The following is an 18,577-nucleotide window of genomic DNA, read 5'->3' as shown; positions in this document are numbered from 1 at the left end:
GACTCTTGCTTAAAGTGCTTGGGGGAAACCCACCAGACAGACAGTTGTAAGGTCTGGAAAGGCTTCCACCGATGATCCAAAAAGAAGAGGGAGTTTAGGTTAAAGCTACTCTTCATGGAGTCAGCTATCCATCCCCAGCTTGCACAGCCCGCATCGGACCCGAAACCCAACACTTAGGCGTGGAGCGTACCAGCCTCGCTGAGAGAGGCTGAAGCACTGAAAAAGGACCGTGGGTTTAGAGACCCTCGGCACCACCACTCCCTGGCACCAAAGACCTCCAGATACCGGCACCACTCACATTCTCCGGTGCTGCACAAGAAGCAGAAGAGAGCTGAGAGGGAGTGTTCACCCACAGTTAGAGCAGTGGAATGCGAAAGCACTAGCAGAGCGTGTCCCGTGCTGGGACACTCAGCTCGTGCTCCAACTAAACTGCCAACATTGACTCCAGCCTCGCAGAGAGGTCAGTCGAGTCCGGTACTGGTGGATTCCCCCACATGGGAGAGCCCCGTGGAGAATCTGGATCTTCCGTCTACCTGGACATGTTTGAGCCGGCCAGGGACCCCATAGCTATGACAGCTCTGCAGTGCCCGACATTGGCACTGCAGAGCAGCAACGTCCCTTCCAAGGGTAAATTGACCATGATGCAGCACTGGTCACCCTCCCCTCAACACTCCTGTCTGACACTGCCGCGTTTGGCACCGCCGTGGTAATAGAGATCGCAGTTGTCTTCAGACTCAGTTGGAGTCATATGTCTCGGCACTATTCAAGGCAGGAGTAGGGACAGCAGTCCCTTCTGATGCCCTGGCCACCGCAATGGCAGGTGCCAGCGCAGTGGCCCTTCTGGACCCTGTGGCCCTACCACCAAGCCCAGAGGCCAGGCTCCAGATCTCTGTCAGTTGCCTCAGAAAGGTGGGCTCCTCTGACATCCTCTATTGCCTGGGAACCACCACAAGGCTCCAAGACTGGCGTCCAGGCCGGCACCGAGGCCGACGCCCAAGCCAGCACTGAGACCAGGCTGGTACCACCTCCAGCACCATGCAAGAGACATCATCTCAGGGTGAGCCTCATCCTCATCCTCCCCAGACAAGGCGGTAGTGGGCTCATCTGCCATGTTGCCAGCTATGGACAACAGAGCCTACCAGGAGCTACTCAGGAGGGTGTCACAGAACTTGGGGCCTTCAGGCAGAGGAGGTATCAGAGGAGACTGACCCCATAGTGGATATTCTGACACCCAAGGCTCCTTCAAGGGTAGCCTTACCCCTGATTAAGACCATCCAAAACACCACTAAGACCTTATGACACTTCCTCCTCTTGTCCGTCCCCCCCCAGCCAAAGGGGTGGAGAGAAAGTACTTTGTACCCTCAATAGGGTATGAGTACCTATTTATCCACCCTCATCCAGGCACACTAGTTGTGGTGACCGCAAATGAGAAAGAGAGGCAAGGGCACCAGGGACCGGTGCCCAAATCTAAGGAGGCAAAGAAGCTGGACCTCTTCATCTAAAAGGTCTACTCTACTGGAGGACTCCAGCTTTGGATTGCCAACCAGCAGGTGGTCCTCAGCTGCTACAATTTTAATTCTTGGAACACTCTGACTAAGTTTAAAGAGTTGCTTCCAGTTGAATCCTGGTCAGAGTTTGGAGCCATCCTCAAAGAAAGTAAAGTTATAGCAAGGACTTCCTTGCAAGCCACACTGGACTCTGCAGACTTGGCAACCCGCACGATGTTGACCGCTATAGCCACTCGAAGGAGCTCTTCGCTGCAGGCTTTGGGTTTCCTGTACGAGGTCCAGCAAACAATCCAAGACTTGCCCTTCAACATCTCAGGTTTGTTCTTGGAGCAAACAGTTGCTAAGCTCCACAGTCTCAAGGACTGATGAGCAACATTAAAATCTCTGGGGTCCATACACCAGCCACACAAAGGAAGCATTTCAAACCTCAGCCTCCACCACACTTCTACCCTGCTCATTCTAGACAGGATTACAGCAGGAAACGGGGCACCGCATCCCTCTTCGAACCCAGGCCAGGGCTTGAGAGGCAGTCTTCAGCCTCCAAGCAAATCTTTTGAAGGTGCGCCCAGGGGCAATGCACCAGGCAAAATCCCGGGTCCTTTTCTCTGTTTAGTGAACCATCTATCCCATTTCTACCATGCCTGGGCCTGAATCACCTCGGACCAATGGGTCTTGCTCACGGTACAATTGGGATATTCTCTCCAATTCTGCTCCCTTCCTCCCTCCCACCCCCCATTCCCTGTCCCTCTTAAGGGACCTTCTCATGAGCAACTTCTCATGCAGGAGGTGCAAGTGCTTTTAGAAGCCAGAGCGGTAGAGGAGGTCCCTCAGGAGTTCAGGGGCAAGGGGTTTTATTCCTGAAATTTCCTAATCCCAAAAGCCAAAGGTGAGCTAAGGCCAATTTTAGACCTGCGAAGCTTCAACAGATTCATGAAAAAGCTGAAGTTTTGCATGGTCTCCCTGGCTTCCATTATTCCTTCCCTGGATCTGGGGGACTGGTATGCCGACTTCGACTTGAAAGACGTGTACTTTCACATGTCAATAGTCCCATCCCACAGGCGGTTCCTCTGCTTCATGGTCAACAATACCCATTATTAGTTTATGGTTCTCCCCTTTGGGCTGTCGGTGGGTCCTCGGGTGTTCACCAAGTGCATGTTGGTTGTAGCCAGTTGACAGCAAATATGTCAAAGTCAACTTTAACCCCCACCCAGAGGATAGAGTTCATCAGAGCTCTCCCAGAGAATAGAGTTCATCAGAGCTCTCCTAGACTCAGGTTAAGTCAAAGCATTCCTTCCAGAATCACATTTTCTGACCTTGTGCACCATCATAGAGGACTTACAACGATATCCCACTGCTATGGTGTGAAATTGCCTGAAACTGTTCGGTCATATGGCCACTTATATATATTTAATACATCATGCGAGACTTCGGTTCCAACCTCTTCAGGCCTAGCTGGCCTCAGTGTACAGGCCAAACAGAGACCAGATAGACAAAATAGTTACACTTCCTCCTCTGGTTATCGAGTCCCTCCTGTGGTGGCTCAACCCACAAGCGGTGTGTACAGGAATTGCCTTCTCCAGGCCCCAACCCTCATTGTCTCTAGTCACAGATGCACCGGCAATTGGATGGGGGGGCGCACTCAGAACTCAAGGCCTCTGATCCCAGGCAGAACTTTCGCTATGCATCAACATCAGAGAGCTAAAGGTAATTCGCCTTGCCTACCAAATGTTCCAAACCCAGCTGGAGGGCAGGTGGCAGCAACGTTCTATATAAACAGACAGGGTGGTGCTTGCTCCTCTCCCCTATGCCAGGAAGTGTTCAAGCTGTGGGACTTCTGCATTGCCCACTCAAGACATCTAGAGGTATCGTATCTTCTGGGTTCTCAGAATGAACTGTCCGATCATCTCAGCAGGTCATTTCACAATCATGAGTGGTCCCTCTGCCCGGATGTCATGAACAACATCTTCCAACAGTGGGGATTTCCCCAGATAGATTTGTTTGTGACAAAGCACAATAGGAAGTGTCACCTGTTTTGCTCCTTCCTGAATCGGAGTCCAGGCTCCCTCTCAGATGCTTTTCTCTTCCCTTGGAAGGACCACCTGCTATATGCATTCACGCCCTTTCCTGCTTGTACACAAGGTCCTGATGAAGGTCAGAAGAGAGGGAGCATCAATTAACTGAATCACACCAGTGTGGCCACGCCAGCACAGTTTCACCATGTTTTGAGACCTGTTGGTGGATACACTGATAACCCTGCCTCTGGTCCAGAACTTGATCATGCAGGACCACAGCTGCCTCCAGCATCCCAATCTAGAGTCTCTCCACCTCACGGCATGGAAACTCCGTGGCTAAATCCCTTGGAGCTCACATGCTCAGACCCTGTTAGAGAAGTTCTCCTTGCCAGCAGGAAACCAGCCACTAGGGCCACTTCTTTGGCTAAGTGGAAGAGATTCTCTATTTGGTCGTTACAAAAGGACATTCCATCTTTACAGTCATCGATTCCCTTTATCCTGGACTATTTACTACACCTGAAATAGCAAGGTCTGTCAGTGTCATCAATAAAGGTGCAACTGGCTGCTATCTCAGCTTTCCATCCCAGTTCAGCCAGTCACTTGGTTTTTGCTAACCCCATGGTTGGCCACTTGCTCAAAGGACTAGATAGACTGTACCCACAAGTAAGACAGCCAGTCTCTGCATGGGATCTCAGCCTGGTGCTCTCAAGACTGATGGGGCCTCCCTTCAAGCCCCTAGTGACATACTCTCTTCTCTACCTTTCCTGGAAAGCAGCGTTCTTGGTGGCTATAACTTCAGCCATGAGGGTGTTTGAGCTTAAGGCCTTGACTTCTGAGCCCCCATATACTGTCTTCTATAAGGACAAGGTGCAGTTGTGGCCACACCCACATTTTCTCCCAAAGGTAGTGCCGCAATTTCATGTGAACCCATATCTATTTTTTCCAGTGTTCTTTCCTAAGGCACACACTAGCAACAGGGAGTGAATGCTCCACTCCCTGGATGTCAGGTGAGTGTTAACCTTTTACATTGAAAGAACAAAGCCGTTTCGGAAATCAACACAACTCTTCATTGAGATTGCGGAGCTGATGAAGGGGCTTCCAGTTTTGTCCCAAATAATCCGTTCATTGATCACGGCCTGTATCAAGGCATGCTACAACCTACCAAAGATACCTACCCCCACACTGATGGCACACTCCGCAAGGGTGCAGGCATCCTCGGCGGCATTCCTGTTGTAAGTCCCCATTCAAGACATCTGCAGAGCAATGATGTGGTCGTCAATCTACACATTTACATCATAATACACCATTACGCAGCAGGCCAGAGACGATGCAGCATTTGTCAGAGTGGTGGTGCAGTCTGTGACCGGCTGATCTCTGACCCCTCCTTCTAGGACATGGGTGAGCAAACTTTTTTTGGCCCGAGGGCCACATCGGGGTTGCAAAACTGTATGGAGGGCCAGCTAGGGAAGGCTGTGCCTCCCCAAACAGCCTGGTCCCCGCCCCCTATTTGACCCTGCCCACTTCCCGCCCCCTGACTGCCCCCCTCAGAACCCCTGACCCATCCAACCCCCCCCCCAGCTCCTTGTCCCCTGATCATCCCCTCCCGTAACCGCTCCCCCGGGACCCCACCCCCTATCCAACCCCCCTGCTCCCTGTCCCCTAATTGCCCTGACCCCTATCCACCCCCCCACCCCACGACAGGCCCACTGGGACTCCCATGCCTATCCAACCACCCCTGTTCCCCATCCCCTAACCGCCGCCCCGAACCTCCACCCCATCCAACTGCCCCCTGCTCCCTGTCCCCTAACTGCCGCCAGGACCCCATGCCCCTTATCCAATCCCCCGGCCCCCTTACCATCCCGTTCAGAGCAGCCTGTCTGGCAGCCGCGCCGCCTGGCCAGAGCCAGACACACTGCCGCATTGTCCTGCAGGAGCGCGAAGCCCCGCCACCCAGAATGCTGCCCATGCGGCAGCGTAGCTGCAAGGGAGGGAGGACAGCAGGGCAGGGGCCGGGGGCTAGCCTCTCTGGCCGGGAGCTCAAGGGCCAGGCAGGATGGTCCCATGGGCCGGATGTGGCCCGCGGTCTGTAGTTTGCCCACCTCTGTTCTAGAAGATGCTTGGGAGTCACCTACTTGGAATTGACATATGCAAGCACTTGAAGAAAAAACAGTTACCTACTTTCTCGTAACTGTTCTTTGAGATGTGTTGCTCCTGTCCATTCCAAGACTCACCCACCTGCCCCTCTGCTGGAGTATCCAGCAAGAAGGAACTGAAGAGGCAGTGAGTGTATAGGGACTTATATTCACCGCCATGAAGGCGCGACCCCAGAGAGCTCCACAGCCGATCCGATAGGTACTGCTAGGGGAAAAACCCTCCAACAACTGTGTATGTGGCACTCACACACCTACTTGGAATGGACACAAGCAACACATCTCAAAGAACAACAGTTAAAGGAACATAGGTAACCGTTTTTTAGCTTGACATCACTCTTCACGCAACCTAATGGAAACACTGATATAGAATTCAATTGATGCATATATTCCTACCTTTAATTCTTTAATGTCTGTCAACAGGATTTTATATTAAATAGGTATTTTTAAGCAAACCTGATTTCTTTCTTTGAGATTACAAGTTTGGTTGATGAAAGCAACTGCATTGATATACTAAGGTTTTGTAAGGCATTCTACTTAGTACTGCATGATATTTCAATTAAAATATTAGAACTTTACAATATCAATAAAGCATACATAAAATGTTTTTATTATTTGCTAACTGAGAGATCTCAAAAAGTGGTTGTCAATGGGGAACTGTCATCAAATGTTTAGTGGGGTTCTACAGGGATCAGTACTAGGCCAGACACTATTCCACATTTTCATCAGTGGTCTGGAAATAAATATAAAATCACAGCTGATAAAATTTCTGGATGACACAAAGATTTGTGGTGTGGAAAATAATTGTAAAGCAGGACAGTCATACAGAGCCATCTTGATTGCTTTGTAAGCTGGGCCCATTCAAACGGCATATTTTTCTAATACAGCCCAATGAAAAGTTAAACATCCAGGTACAAGGAATGTAGGCTGTATCTGCAGAATAGGGGACTGTATCCTGGAAAGCAGTCACTCTTTAGGATTTAGGGGGGATTTAGTAGACAGGCAACTCAACATGAACTTCCAGTGTGATGCTGGGGGAAAAAAGGGCTAATGCAATCTTTGGGATAAACAGGGAGTAGGAGATCGGAGGTGATTTTACCTTTGTATATGGCATTGTTGAGACCAGTACTGGAAGACCAAGTCCAGTTCTGGTGTCCATATTTTTAAAAGGATGCTGTAAAATTGGAACAGGTGCAGAAAAGAGCCACAAAAATTATTCAAGGAGAAAATGTCTTACAGTGACAGACTTGATCTCAGCTGTGTAGCCTATCAAAAGAAGACTGAGAGGTGACTTCTTAGTAGAGCCATTCGGAACCTTTTTGTCAAACTATCCTGTTTTGTCAAAGCTGTATCAGTTTCCACAAATCTTTTGTTGTGAGGAGAAGGGGAAAGAAAGAGAAGCAGACACAGACATGCTGACCCTTTCTCTATAACCCTGGGGTTAGGGTGCTGGTTTGTGATGTAGAAAACCCAAGTTTAAATCCCTTCTCTGCCTGATTTGGAGTGATCTGGCATGAAGTCACATACACTGCAGGATTAAAAAAAAATTTCTAAAATTGTCTTAAAGTGGAATTGTCTCCCTTTGGTTGTCTTTATTGATTAGTTTGTTGTTTATTGTGAGAATATAGTGGTATTAAAAGTCTCTTTAATGTAGCAGAGAAAGCCATAACAAAAAACAGTGTCTGGAATCTCACCCAGGCAAATTCAAATGGAAAATACGGTGCAATTTTTTAACAATGAGGGTGTTTAACTAGTGCAACAAACTATCAAGGGAAGTGGCGGATTCTCCATCCTTTGTCTTCAAATCAAGACTGGATGCCTTGTTGGAAGATATGCTTTTGGGATATTGCGCTCAATACAGGGGTAACTGGGTGAAATATAATAGTCTGTGATATTGCAGGAAATCAGACTAGATGATCTGATGGTCCATTCTGGCTATATACTCCATGAATTTATGAAAAATGGGAAGACAGAGAAGTGTAATATATTCTATATATATCTGGAATTATTAAAAAGAGCAAGTTTTAATTGGCATAAAAATAAATGCGTTAGTTGCCATTTAAATAAAGAAATACCAAACCAGTAAGGCCATAAATTGTTGGGGGGCGGGTTTGTGCTAATTCACATTAGTCTTCAACTGAATAACAACTCTTCTAGGTGAATTATAGACACTTTTATCAATAAGGGGCCACCCTTTGAGATAATTACATAATTGAATATTTGAACTAACCTGTTAAAGTTGATATCATTTCAGAGTAGTTTTCTGATTTTATTTCCCTCATACTGAGCAGCAGAAAGGATTTTTTGTGTTTCAAACTAATTCAAAACTATAAATTTTGCAAACATTTGTAAAACACTGAAGTGGGGAGATAATTGTCCCAACAGTAGTACAGAGTCTGCAGTAAATTTTTTTTAATGTGGATAGACTATGATCATAGCACAATGTCAGCAATTGACTCTTTAGGCCAGAAATGGAAGGACTGACCTCAATAATGAAATATTTTTATTCCTAGGTTATGGGGGGATATCTGGGTAGTCTAGTAAATTGGAAGTTGGCCTCACATAGTGCTAATGACAGCCTTACTGTAAAGAGAAGAGACATCAGTCCCTAACCATTACAGTAATTATTCCGAAAAGGCACTCTTTCAGCATTTCCTTTTCCCTTCCCTTCCTCCACAAAACCTAACAAATTGCATCCAGGGAGTTGAGAGGATGATAACTGTAGGCAAGAACCTTGGGCTTAAGTATAGATTTAAGGATAAAGGGCTATTAGAGAAATGAATACCCTTTTGGTATGTGTAGTGTTAGGAATGGCAGTGTTAGAGATCTTGATTCAGATTTCATGGAACCCCTAAACCAGTAAGGGTTTCAGAATGACCAAGTACAGAACATTTGTTTAGCATTTGACAACTTTGAAAATCCTTAAATCAACCGACCCGCCTGAACAAATTGATCGTATTTATGGATATCCTTTGGACATAGAGCATATGGGTGCGCTCATCAGACATGCACTCAGATACCTGTATTCAACCATATTGTATTCATGCAGTTACACATGAATACCCTGTGCACATGAAATAATAATGCTTTGTACACCCTATGTATATGTCTTCCGCTTTTCGAAATGTTGTACATAAATTAACAATTAATTCTTACAATTTTCCTGTGAGTTAAGTAATATTATTATTTCTGTTGTACAAATGGGGAAAATGAATCCCAGGGAAGTTATGTGAGTTGCCCACAAAAACAAGCAAGCTAGTGGCAGAACTTGAATTAATATCAGTTCATAGCTCCCGTCTAGTGCTCTGTCAACTAGACCACAAGCTCTTTTTCCAAATACAACAATATCCACCAACTGCACCCACACATATATATTCTATAGTGTTCTAGTATGTGCATTTCTGAAATATTACTTGTTTTTCTATTGTATATAGGCTTTCTGAAAATCTGTCTTTAAGCATGTCGTTAGGCTTAAAGGTTTTTCCTTCCATATTTCTTGAAGGTTTTCAGTCTGTATCACCTGTGTGTAAAGTGAATAACCGCATCTCACCTGAAGCAGGAGGGACATTGTCTGGGCTTGCGGGAGGAGGGGTAGCAATGCTTTATGGGTGGAAGGGGGCAAATATATCAGAAGCTGCTGCAAAAGGGTGGGTGGCGGTCAGCCTGGTGACACTGATTCATCCCCTGAGAATGTAAGTGTGGAAGGCTTTAAAAGGGTCAAGCCTGGGCATTAAAAGCCCTTTCTCAATGCAACACCCTCTCTCCCTCCTCTCGAGGTGCTAATATCAGGTTGGGTTAGGACCTGATATGGATATTGCACTGGTCTCTCCTTTTTAGGGGGGCTGAGAAGGCATTTTTCCCTCACTACTATAATGGCTTCAGTGGAGTGGGTTTTTTTTTGCCTTCCCCAGAGCAGGTGTCAGGGAGGACCTGTTATAGTGAGGAGAAAATGGGGTTAAGTTATATGTTGCAACTCATTTTGTAAGTGTGGGGCAGATGACAAGTGCAGTTACTCCATAGGGAAGGCATCCAGTGACCAGATAAATGGCCTGGTGAAGGACTTAAAAAGGAGGTGCTGGTTAAAGGAACAGAATGGGGGGAAGGTTTGGGGCCTCCTATGATTGGTACCCTTTCTTATAGCCCACCTGAACCATCCTAAGAGGGGATGGTGGATGGTAAGGTCCAAGCCATGGGTTGGTTGGGGAACCTGGATGGAAAATGAAGGGGGGCTGGTGGAAGCCACAAGCATATATTTTAATGAACATGGAGTTGCCTTTACTGTACAATTCTATCTGCTGGGTAGTCCCAGACATCTAATAATAAAGTTGTGGCCTGATTAAATCCATATCAAATATATCTTGTCCTTTTTTTGGTATAGCCAGACAAAGAAAACTAGCTCAGCTGCAGCAGCAAATAACTACCCTACATTCCAATTCTATACCTTAACTTTTAACACTCCCTCATCTTTTTTTTTCTTCTTCTTCCAGGAGTACAGTTGGTCTTTCACACCTTTCACCTTGAGAGTTCTCATGACTATTTGCTCATCACTGAAGATGGCAGCTTCACAGAACCAGTGGCCAGATTAACTGGCTCAGTGTTACCTGCTACAATTAAAGCTGGCCTCTTTGGAAACTTCACTGCACAGCTTCGATTTATATCTGACTTTTCAATTTCCTATGAAGGTTTCAATGTAACATTTTCAGGTAAAGAATTCAGGACTAACAAATGGTTTGAAAATATCTTCAATCGTTTTTCATTTTAGTCAGAACAAATGTTACTAAATAGCAATAAAAAGAAGTTGTTTCAGGTGTTTATAAATCCTGGTTTCCAAAATAGAAGAGAGAACAACAATGAATAAATTACCTCAAAATTAGCAAGTGTAAAGAAGGCCAACAGACTCAGAGGGGGAGATTACTTCATTGGTGAAGAGGAGGCTGTTTGAGATTTGACCTGCTCCAGTGAACACCTAGGGCTACAGGAGTAAGGATGAACTCTCTCCTGGCCAGACAAATAAAACTGGTGAGAAACGGAGAGAAGGGGTGCAGCTGAGGGAGAGAACCATCACTGGCAGAGGTGTAAAACAGGGAATAAATGTGTGAGCAATAAACGGAATAAAGTATGTCAGAAAGGTAACAGCAACAGGTGGGAGTAATGGAGCAGACCCTCATGCCAAAAATGATCTGGGATTGGTATCCATGTATTATGTAAAAATAAAAAAGAATGTTTGAATTATAAGGCTTTAATGTATCTAGAAGTTCTGGTAATTATATCAACTAATATTTGAGTGGAATTTAAACCCCATAAGTCACACTTGCTTATATTTACTCTGTATTGATGTAACAAGAGTGCACAGATGGAACGGATAAATTCTTCAATATTTTTCTGTGCCAATTCCCACTTCTGGGATGTATAAACCCGTAGAGCTGCATGATGTTTACCCCTCTAGAAAGCAGTGCTTGTTTAATCTGCTAGTTCTCCCTTCTTGGATCTGAATATTTAGTGACAGGGGAGCTACTGCCCCAAATATTCTTGCATTATTTTTCAAATGTAGCAAGCTGACCAGCTAGAGATTATGCCTTTCCTTCTCTGATTTACAACAGAGTCATATCCACCTTGCTGTTTTCAAATAAAATATAGTGACTGGATTTCTTGTTCAAAAGACTTGTTGGTTACAGCAGCAGCAATAGCTTTACTTGTCAGGTGACTGATTTTATCCATTGCAGATACTCTGCGTTAATCAAGCGAGAGGTTAGCGGTGGTAAGATGTTGTAATGTGTATCGAACTATTTACATGATCGATCAATCTATTTTTAAATAATTCACAAAAGGAACTTGAAGATAAATATACAAAATAAGGTTCTTGGGTAATGGTTTTATGAAATTTCAAGTGTTTCTCACTCACAAAAAGGGCTCACATCTTCTCTTCAGCCAATACACCAGAATTAGATAGGTAGCAATAATATCATAAATATGCATTTTAGAGGACAAACGACTGAGTTTAAGAATACTATTTCCTCACTTTCAGGCAAGTAAAATGTACTTCTGCAAAGTGAGAATTGTTTACTGAAAAGAGAACAGTTCGAACTGAATGAGCTGAGACAGCAGTTTTCTCCAGCATCACTAAAAACTGAACTGACAGAGGTGATGGAAGTCTAGAACACAAATAGAAAATGATGTATTAAGCATGCAAAGCAATCACTTTTGCAGTTTTGATCTGCCACATGTGAGCTGTTTTGCTGTATTCTACTTTCAAAAGCATTTTTTTCTTTGACTACAAAGTGACTGTACTGCTAAGTTTATTTTTCAGTTCCTCTCTAGGGGAAAAAATGTCCTGGAGGGGTTATTTTGACTTCCCATTGAACTTAACTTTTAAAAATTGCAATTTCAGTATGCAGTAAGTAAATATGCAGGTTGCAGAGGTAAATTAATATGTGCAATATAAATGACTAGTAAAACTGGAAATATGAATGTTTTATGTACACTGTTGCACATGCAAATAGGCAAAATGTACAAGCAAAATATCTTCTGATCTTTATAACAATCAGGAAATAGCTTTTGTGTATGCTGCACAATATCACTCTTGCTAATTATGACTATATATTTCCCCCCCCATTTGCATCTTCATTGGTGCTGTCCAGTCATAGGCACCAACTTCCCCTCTGTCCGGTGGGTGCTTGACCCTCACCCCTGGCCCCACCTCTTCCCATCCCTCCCCCACCCTCGCACTAGCCCCATTCCACCCCTTCCCCAAAGTCCCCACCCCACCCTGCCTTTTCTCACCCCAGCCACACCCCCTTCGAGCCTCATTCCACCCCCTTTCGCCCAAGTCCCCGCCCCTTCCCCACCTGTTCTCCGTTTCCTCCCATGAGCGCTCTGGGTACCCACTCCTTCCCCTCCCTCCCGGAAAGTCCTAAGCGCTGCCAAACAGCTGTTAGGTGGCGGGGTGCAGGGGTTGGGGGGGGGCAGTACTCTCAGGAGGGAGAAGGAGGCGAGGAGTGGGGAGCTTGGCTGCCGGTGGGTGCGATGCATCCACTAATTTTTCCCCGGAGTCGGTGCCTATGTGTCCAATTGGCGTGTAAATCTATTCTTTCCCCCTGGAAAACAATAAGTATTTAAGGCGAAATCCCCATTGTTATTTGGTAGCATCTTTCACCCACTGTGCAATCACAATGAACAGATGCATTCCCAAGGTGGGAGAAATGCATTCCCAAGGTGGGAGAAAGTGGAGGATTAAGCTACGTCAACACTAGCACTTTTGTCGGTAAAACTTTTGTCTGTCAGGGCTGTGAAAAAACACCCCCCTCCCCAACAAAAGTTTCACTGACAAAAGTGTCAGTGTGGACAGCGTTATGTCGCTGGGAGATGCTCTCCTGCTGACATAGCTACCGCCGCTCGTTATGGGTGGTTTAATTATGCTGGCAGGAGAGCTCTCTACTGCCGGTACAGAGCAGCTACATGAGAGACCTTACAGTGGCACAGCTGCAGTGGTACAGCTGTGCCGCTGTAAGGTCCATAGTGTAGACATAGCCTTTGGCCTAAAGTCTCTTCTTTTTCTCTGTAAATCTATCGGTCCTCAATTAGGAGCTAGGTGGGGACACAATTCAAAAACAACACCAAAAAATAAAAGAATACAGAAGTTCTCTTCCTTGAGTAATTTAAAATTGAGCATGGCAAAACAAGAACTGTCATCTCAAAGAACTGTGTTTCAAACACATTAAATTAATGACAGAAAATAGAGTTCATGGAACATCTATGACACATGCATCACAAACTGACTGAGCTGAGTGGTTTATTTCTTTCACTCTTATTCTGATCACAGAGGAGACAAATAAAATACACAGAATAATGGAAGGTATAGAGAAAGTCAGTTAAGTACCCCTATTTACCTTTTCCTGGAATACAAGAATAAGGGAACACCCAATTAATTAAAAGAAAGGAAATTTAAAACTAAAAATTCTTAAATTACATAACACTAATTCACTTGTAGAACTCATTGCTACGAGTCATTATTGAGAAAAATAAGTAGATTTCAGAATAGGATTAAGTCATTTATATAAATAGTAAGCATTTGACTGGTAGTTACGTTGGCTAGGATAAAAATGTACATGGAATATTAACCACCATTCTTCACAATTTAAGTAATATATTAACTTGGGGTGGGGGGGATAGTGGTGGTTGAGCATGGGGGGTGTTATATCACCTCTGACCTAGAGGAGCTGATCCAGAAGTCTCCCAAACATTAAATGCTGACCAGTCACAGGGATAGCACAGCAGACTAGATAGAAGATTGTCTGAGCCATGTAGTAATTTATGTGTTCACTTGTTCTCCATTGTTCCTGTTACCCATTTTTTGTTAGCAAAGTGGTGTGCGACTCTAGCCCTGTCCGTGCAATGTGCATAAGTACACACAACACTGAAGTTGAGGGGACTAGACAAATGGTTAAAGCATGTTCTTAAGTGCTTTGTTGAATTGGGGCTAGAGAGCTCAGCACTTTACAAGATTAAGCCCTTAAACTGTAAGTTTTCCAGCCAGATGCTGGGCTGTTGCCCCTCTCCTCTGCACCACCAGCAAAAATGGATCCAGAAGCTAGCATTGCTGACCACAGAATGTTTTCCCTAGTGTAGGGGAATTCTAGGACACTTTTTAGTTCCTAAACTTACATTGGGTGACAGGTCTGGTGTACTTCTGACCCAGGATCACAGAAGCCCAAAATATGGCTTAAGGGCACCTTATCAATTGCAGCCCTCCAATACAAACTATAGTGTGGATTCTTTGTCTGTAGCAGTATATCTGAGATATCGTCTTTTTTTTTGCATGTTAAATATCGTATTTATATAGTGACATAAATATGCACAGTAATACACTCTAAAGAATAACCCTAATAGACGAACTAAGTGGGCTAATGGATGTTTTCTGTTTCTAATTTCAATTATTCTATTACTCATACTGTGGTATCTGCCACCAAAACAAAAGGCACATAGGTGGAAACCTACCTCTCTTTCTGCTTAGGCAGAAATGTTAATTGTGTTGTACTGTAGTAACAACATTTATTCTTTAAATCACTTTTTAACACTGTACCAATATTAAGAAAAATAAATAATTAAGGGTTGTTTATTTCCCAAATGTACACTTTAAAAACATTTTACCAGGGAAGAAATGTAAAGGAAGAAAAAATAACTTTGTCTGTATTCCTAGTGTCAGGTTGTAACAGAAAGCCTCAGAGGACCAGGTGGCCTAGTGGCTAACACATCTAGTATCCAACTTCAACTCCCAGCATGAAGGTCTTTCAATCCAATTCCTCACCAGTGTATGGGCTTAACTACACTTTGGGTTTTCAGCATCCTTGCCCTCTTCTTACCAGAGGGAGAGTGGGGTGGGAATGAGGCTTGTGCCCTTACTGCAGCAGGGGAAGTTTGTAAGGGAGGCCACCCCCCCCCCAACCCCCCCGGACTCCACCAGACTTCGACCCAGGGCCCTTTGAGAGCCAATCAATGTCCAACACCTTGGAGTGTCCTCAGAGTTACCTCTGCAGGTCACTTCCAAACATCTGTCTCTCCCTATGGCTCCAGGTCCAAAACAAGATAAAAGAAAAAGAAAAGACAACTAAACCTTCAGCTCCAATCGGACTCATTAGGCAGTCCTATTGCTCACAGAGATGCTTCTTTGGAACCCTTGTTTGGGAGCCCTCAGACTAGGTCTGAGCTGGGTTGCTCCTGTTTAAGCGTCCTCTTCAGTTGGAACATGCTTTGCTGGTTTGGTAGGGTGGGGCTACCTGGTCTCAGTGTTGTCCTTTAACCTATTTGGGCCCAGTGTGGGGTATTTACACCCCATCACACAGGTGTGGATGCCGTGTTGCTAAATTTTTTACTCAGTGCAACTGCATGCAATTAAAACATCAAAGTTTTCGGATTTATGTAGATTGGTTTGATATCCATTTTATATTTACTTAAACTTTTATGCAAGTTATAATTTGAATTCACAACTCTATCTAGGACTAAGAATGCTATCTATTCTTATCTAAATAAGACCTATTTGTTATTAACTGGTTAGACACTGAGAAGGTATAGTCATCATATTACAATTTTTTAGGTATGATTTACATTTTTCATGTTATACTTTTTTTCTTTAATCTGTTTTGTTGTATGTATATTATCTCGGTTGACAGGGTTTTATATTTGTGATTGTCTTTTCAACTTTGTAGAAATGTAATTAAAAGGAAGTTAAAAAAAACACTAAAGAAAATGTGTTCAGAGTTTATTTCAAAACCCAATCTATCCCCTCAGTAATTGGATTTGTAGGACTGAAAGAACAAAGTATAGCTCTTTCAAAATAAATCCTAATTTTTTACAAGTGCAAATTAAATAACTAAGAACTGTATACTCTCCTTGATCTGTGATCACAATTCCCTTTGACAACAATGAAAGTTCTAGTGCAGTACATGGTTCTGTGTGGGCCTGTGCAGTTAACAGCTAGTTATGCTGAAAGAGCAATTATATACTTACAGAGGCCTATCCAGTAGCCTGATTTTACTTTCCCTTACGCCAGTTTTACACTATTATAGCTCCACTGTTTTGAGTGGAATTATTCCCGATTTACAGTGTAGGTGAGAGGAGAATCAGACCCCAGGCATTTTTTTTTTATTTAGGTGTACAATTGTTTCTGATTAAGTGACAGCATTCATGATTTTCAAGAGCATGCAAGGGCAGTTGTTCACCTGATTAGGAGTGCCGTTCCACTCTTTGTGCATGAAACTCAGGCACATCTTTGGAAAATGTGGTGATGCATCTCTACATCAATTTGATCTTTCATTAGATTTTAGTAAGCTTTTTCCATTTTACTATTGGTTTGCAAACTATGAAGTTCATCCCTAATGGTTGGTAGTTCAACTGAATTGCACGATAATGAGTTATCTACAAGAGATACAAACAAATTGTAAGGAACCTCTCGTGGTTTGAAGCTGATTAAAGTCTCTGAAGTTAAGAAAATCAGTGTAACTAGGTATCTACATATCCCACCCACACTGCTGTACATCAGACCATAACAAAAAGAAAAGGAGCAGGCTGGAAGAATCAAGCAATATTTTGAGTGAAGCCACTGTTAAATAGACTTGGATTATGAACATCTGTAGAAAATATGCTTTCCAAGTATTTTATACCAAAGCTGTAATTTTCATTTGTTCTCAATTATTTTTAAGGTATGGGATTTTCCTGTTTATTTATATATTCTGTTTTTTTGTCAGCAGAATATAATCTGGAACCATGTGATGATCCTGGCGTTCCTGCCTTCAGTAGAAGAATCGGTTTTTACTTTGGTGTTGGAGACTCCTTAACCTTTTCTTGCTTTCCTGGATATCGCTTGGAAGGTGCTAATAAACTTGCCTGCCTGGGTGGTGGCCGTCGTGTATGGAGTGCACCTCTGCCAAGGTGTGTGGGTAGGTGGTCACATGCTTTCATTTCATTCATCAAATCGGTGATAGCACATGGCAGATGTCAGAATAGTGGGCAGAGAAAAAAGCTCTAGAAGTAAATGGACAGATCTCCACGCTTTATGTACTCATAGGTCAGTCAGAGCTACAATTTTTAGTACTTCATGACCATTGTAGTTAAAGGAGAAAAATAGAAAACAAGCACTTAAGGATGTTTTAAATTAACATTGGGGTTTGGAACAATTATATTTATCAATTAAAATTGTAATACTATAAGTCCCAAAGGAATAGTTAGATAAAATGCAAAACAGTTTTCAAAACTCAAGTTTGAACAAGGAATGTGTGATTCCTGAACAAAGAATTCATTGTGAGAATTGGCAATGGAATACAACTGGAACCGTAGTTGTGCTGGGCCAGGTTCTGCCTTTGTAAAGGGATCACTCAGGTGTCAGTGAAGGCAGAATTTGATCAATTATCTTTCAGGGTAAAGAAATAATCACTAGATCTTTGAGTTGAAAAAGCCTCTTAAAGAGTCCCCAAATTGACTTTTAAAGTGATTTTCACTTTTTTTTCTTGTTGTGTTTGAAATTTTTAAAAAAGTGCTGCTTTTAAAGCAGCTGTGACTATAAGCACAAAGGCAAGTGAATAAATAGTTCTTTGTGAGTGATATTAAAAATGGATTTTTTACATGTTCAGATTTGCTTTATATTTGAATTGAAGAGGTACTGTATTTGATTTGTGGATTGGTTTAATGATATGGTGATTGCTAACTTCCCTGCATATACATTGTGAACTGCTAGGAACTGAAGTGAATCTGATCAGTTGCTAGTGACATAATGATCCTGAAATGTCAAATACATCCACTCACCTCTGAGTGAATTGGTTTGAGAGGGTTCATGTTTTTAATTATTTTATTTTATGAAGGGGAAATTCAACTGTAGAGTTTTGTTTTTTGTTTTTTTTCTTTTTTTAAAGAGCGTAATACCATATCAGCATAAAGACATAAGATCCCCTCTGGCATGGAAAATCACACCAAAGGGGAAAAACTTAAAACTAAATTTTATCATGATTGACAAGCAGAAGGCTTACTGTGTTAACCTCTCAATGGTGCAAAATTAGTGGCATGGCCTGGGTGAAAGGGACCTGAGAGTCGTGTGGAGCTTGAGGATATGTGGGAAATCTTAGCTCCAAGCCCTTGAATTTTGGGGCACATATTAGCAGAAACTATCCTGACCTTCAACATGATTCCCAAAACCTTACCTACTCCCAGGCAGCATGATTAAATCAGTGACTGTGCTGATATTGTCTCACTGCTGCTGGTTGTGCACTATACACCATTTTCAAGAGTGCAGATGAACCTAGGAGAGTATCACACTGCACCCAGTGTTGTTATGCATTTGATTCCTATTCATTTTAAAGGGCAGGGAATTATTCTGTAGTACCTTTCAGATTGGTTATGTGAGCTGAAAAATTAGCTCCTT

General features: G+C 43.5%; 1 protein-coding gene across 1 annotated transcript in view; it reads left to right on the top strand.

The window, feature by feature from the left end:
- The window catches only part of CSMD1 (CUB and Sushi multiple domains 1), a 1,979,019-nt gene that overhangs the window by 1,502,092 nt on the left and 458,350 nt on the right, over nucleotides 1–18,577 (top strand). The window contains exons 20-21 of the mRNA XM_037894193.2: nucleotides 10,158–10,373; nucleotides 16,914–17,102. Of these exons, the coding sequence (XP_037750121.1) occupies nucleotides 10,158–10,373; nucleotides 16,914–17,102 (405 nt within the window). The remainder of the gene's footprint in view (nucleotides 1–10,157; nucleotides 10,374–16,913; nucleotides 17,103–18,577) is intronic.

Source organism: Chelonia mydas, chromosome 3, assembly GCF_015237465.2.
Source record: "Chelonia mydas isolate rCheMyd1 chromosome 3, rCheMyd1.pri.v2, whole genome shotgun sequence".
NCBI classification, from domain to species: domain Eukaryota; kingdom Metazoa; phylum Chordata; order Testudines; family Cheloniidae; genus Chelonia; species Chelonia mydas.
The sequence above is the reverse complement of the archived record's forward strand: the minus strand, read 5'-3'. Positions and strand labels throughout refer to the sequence as shown.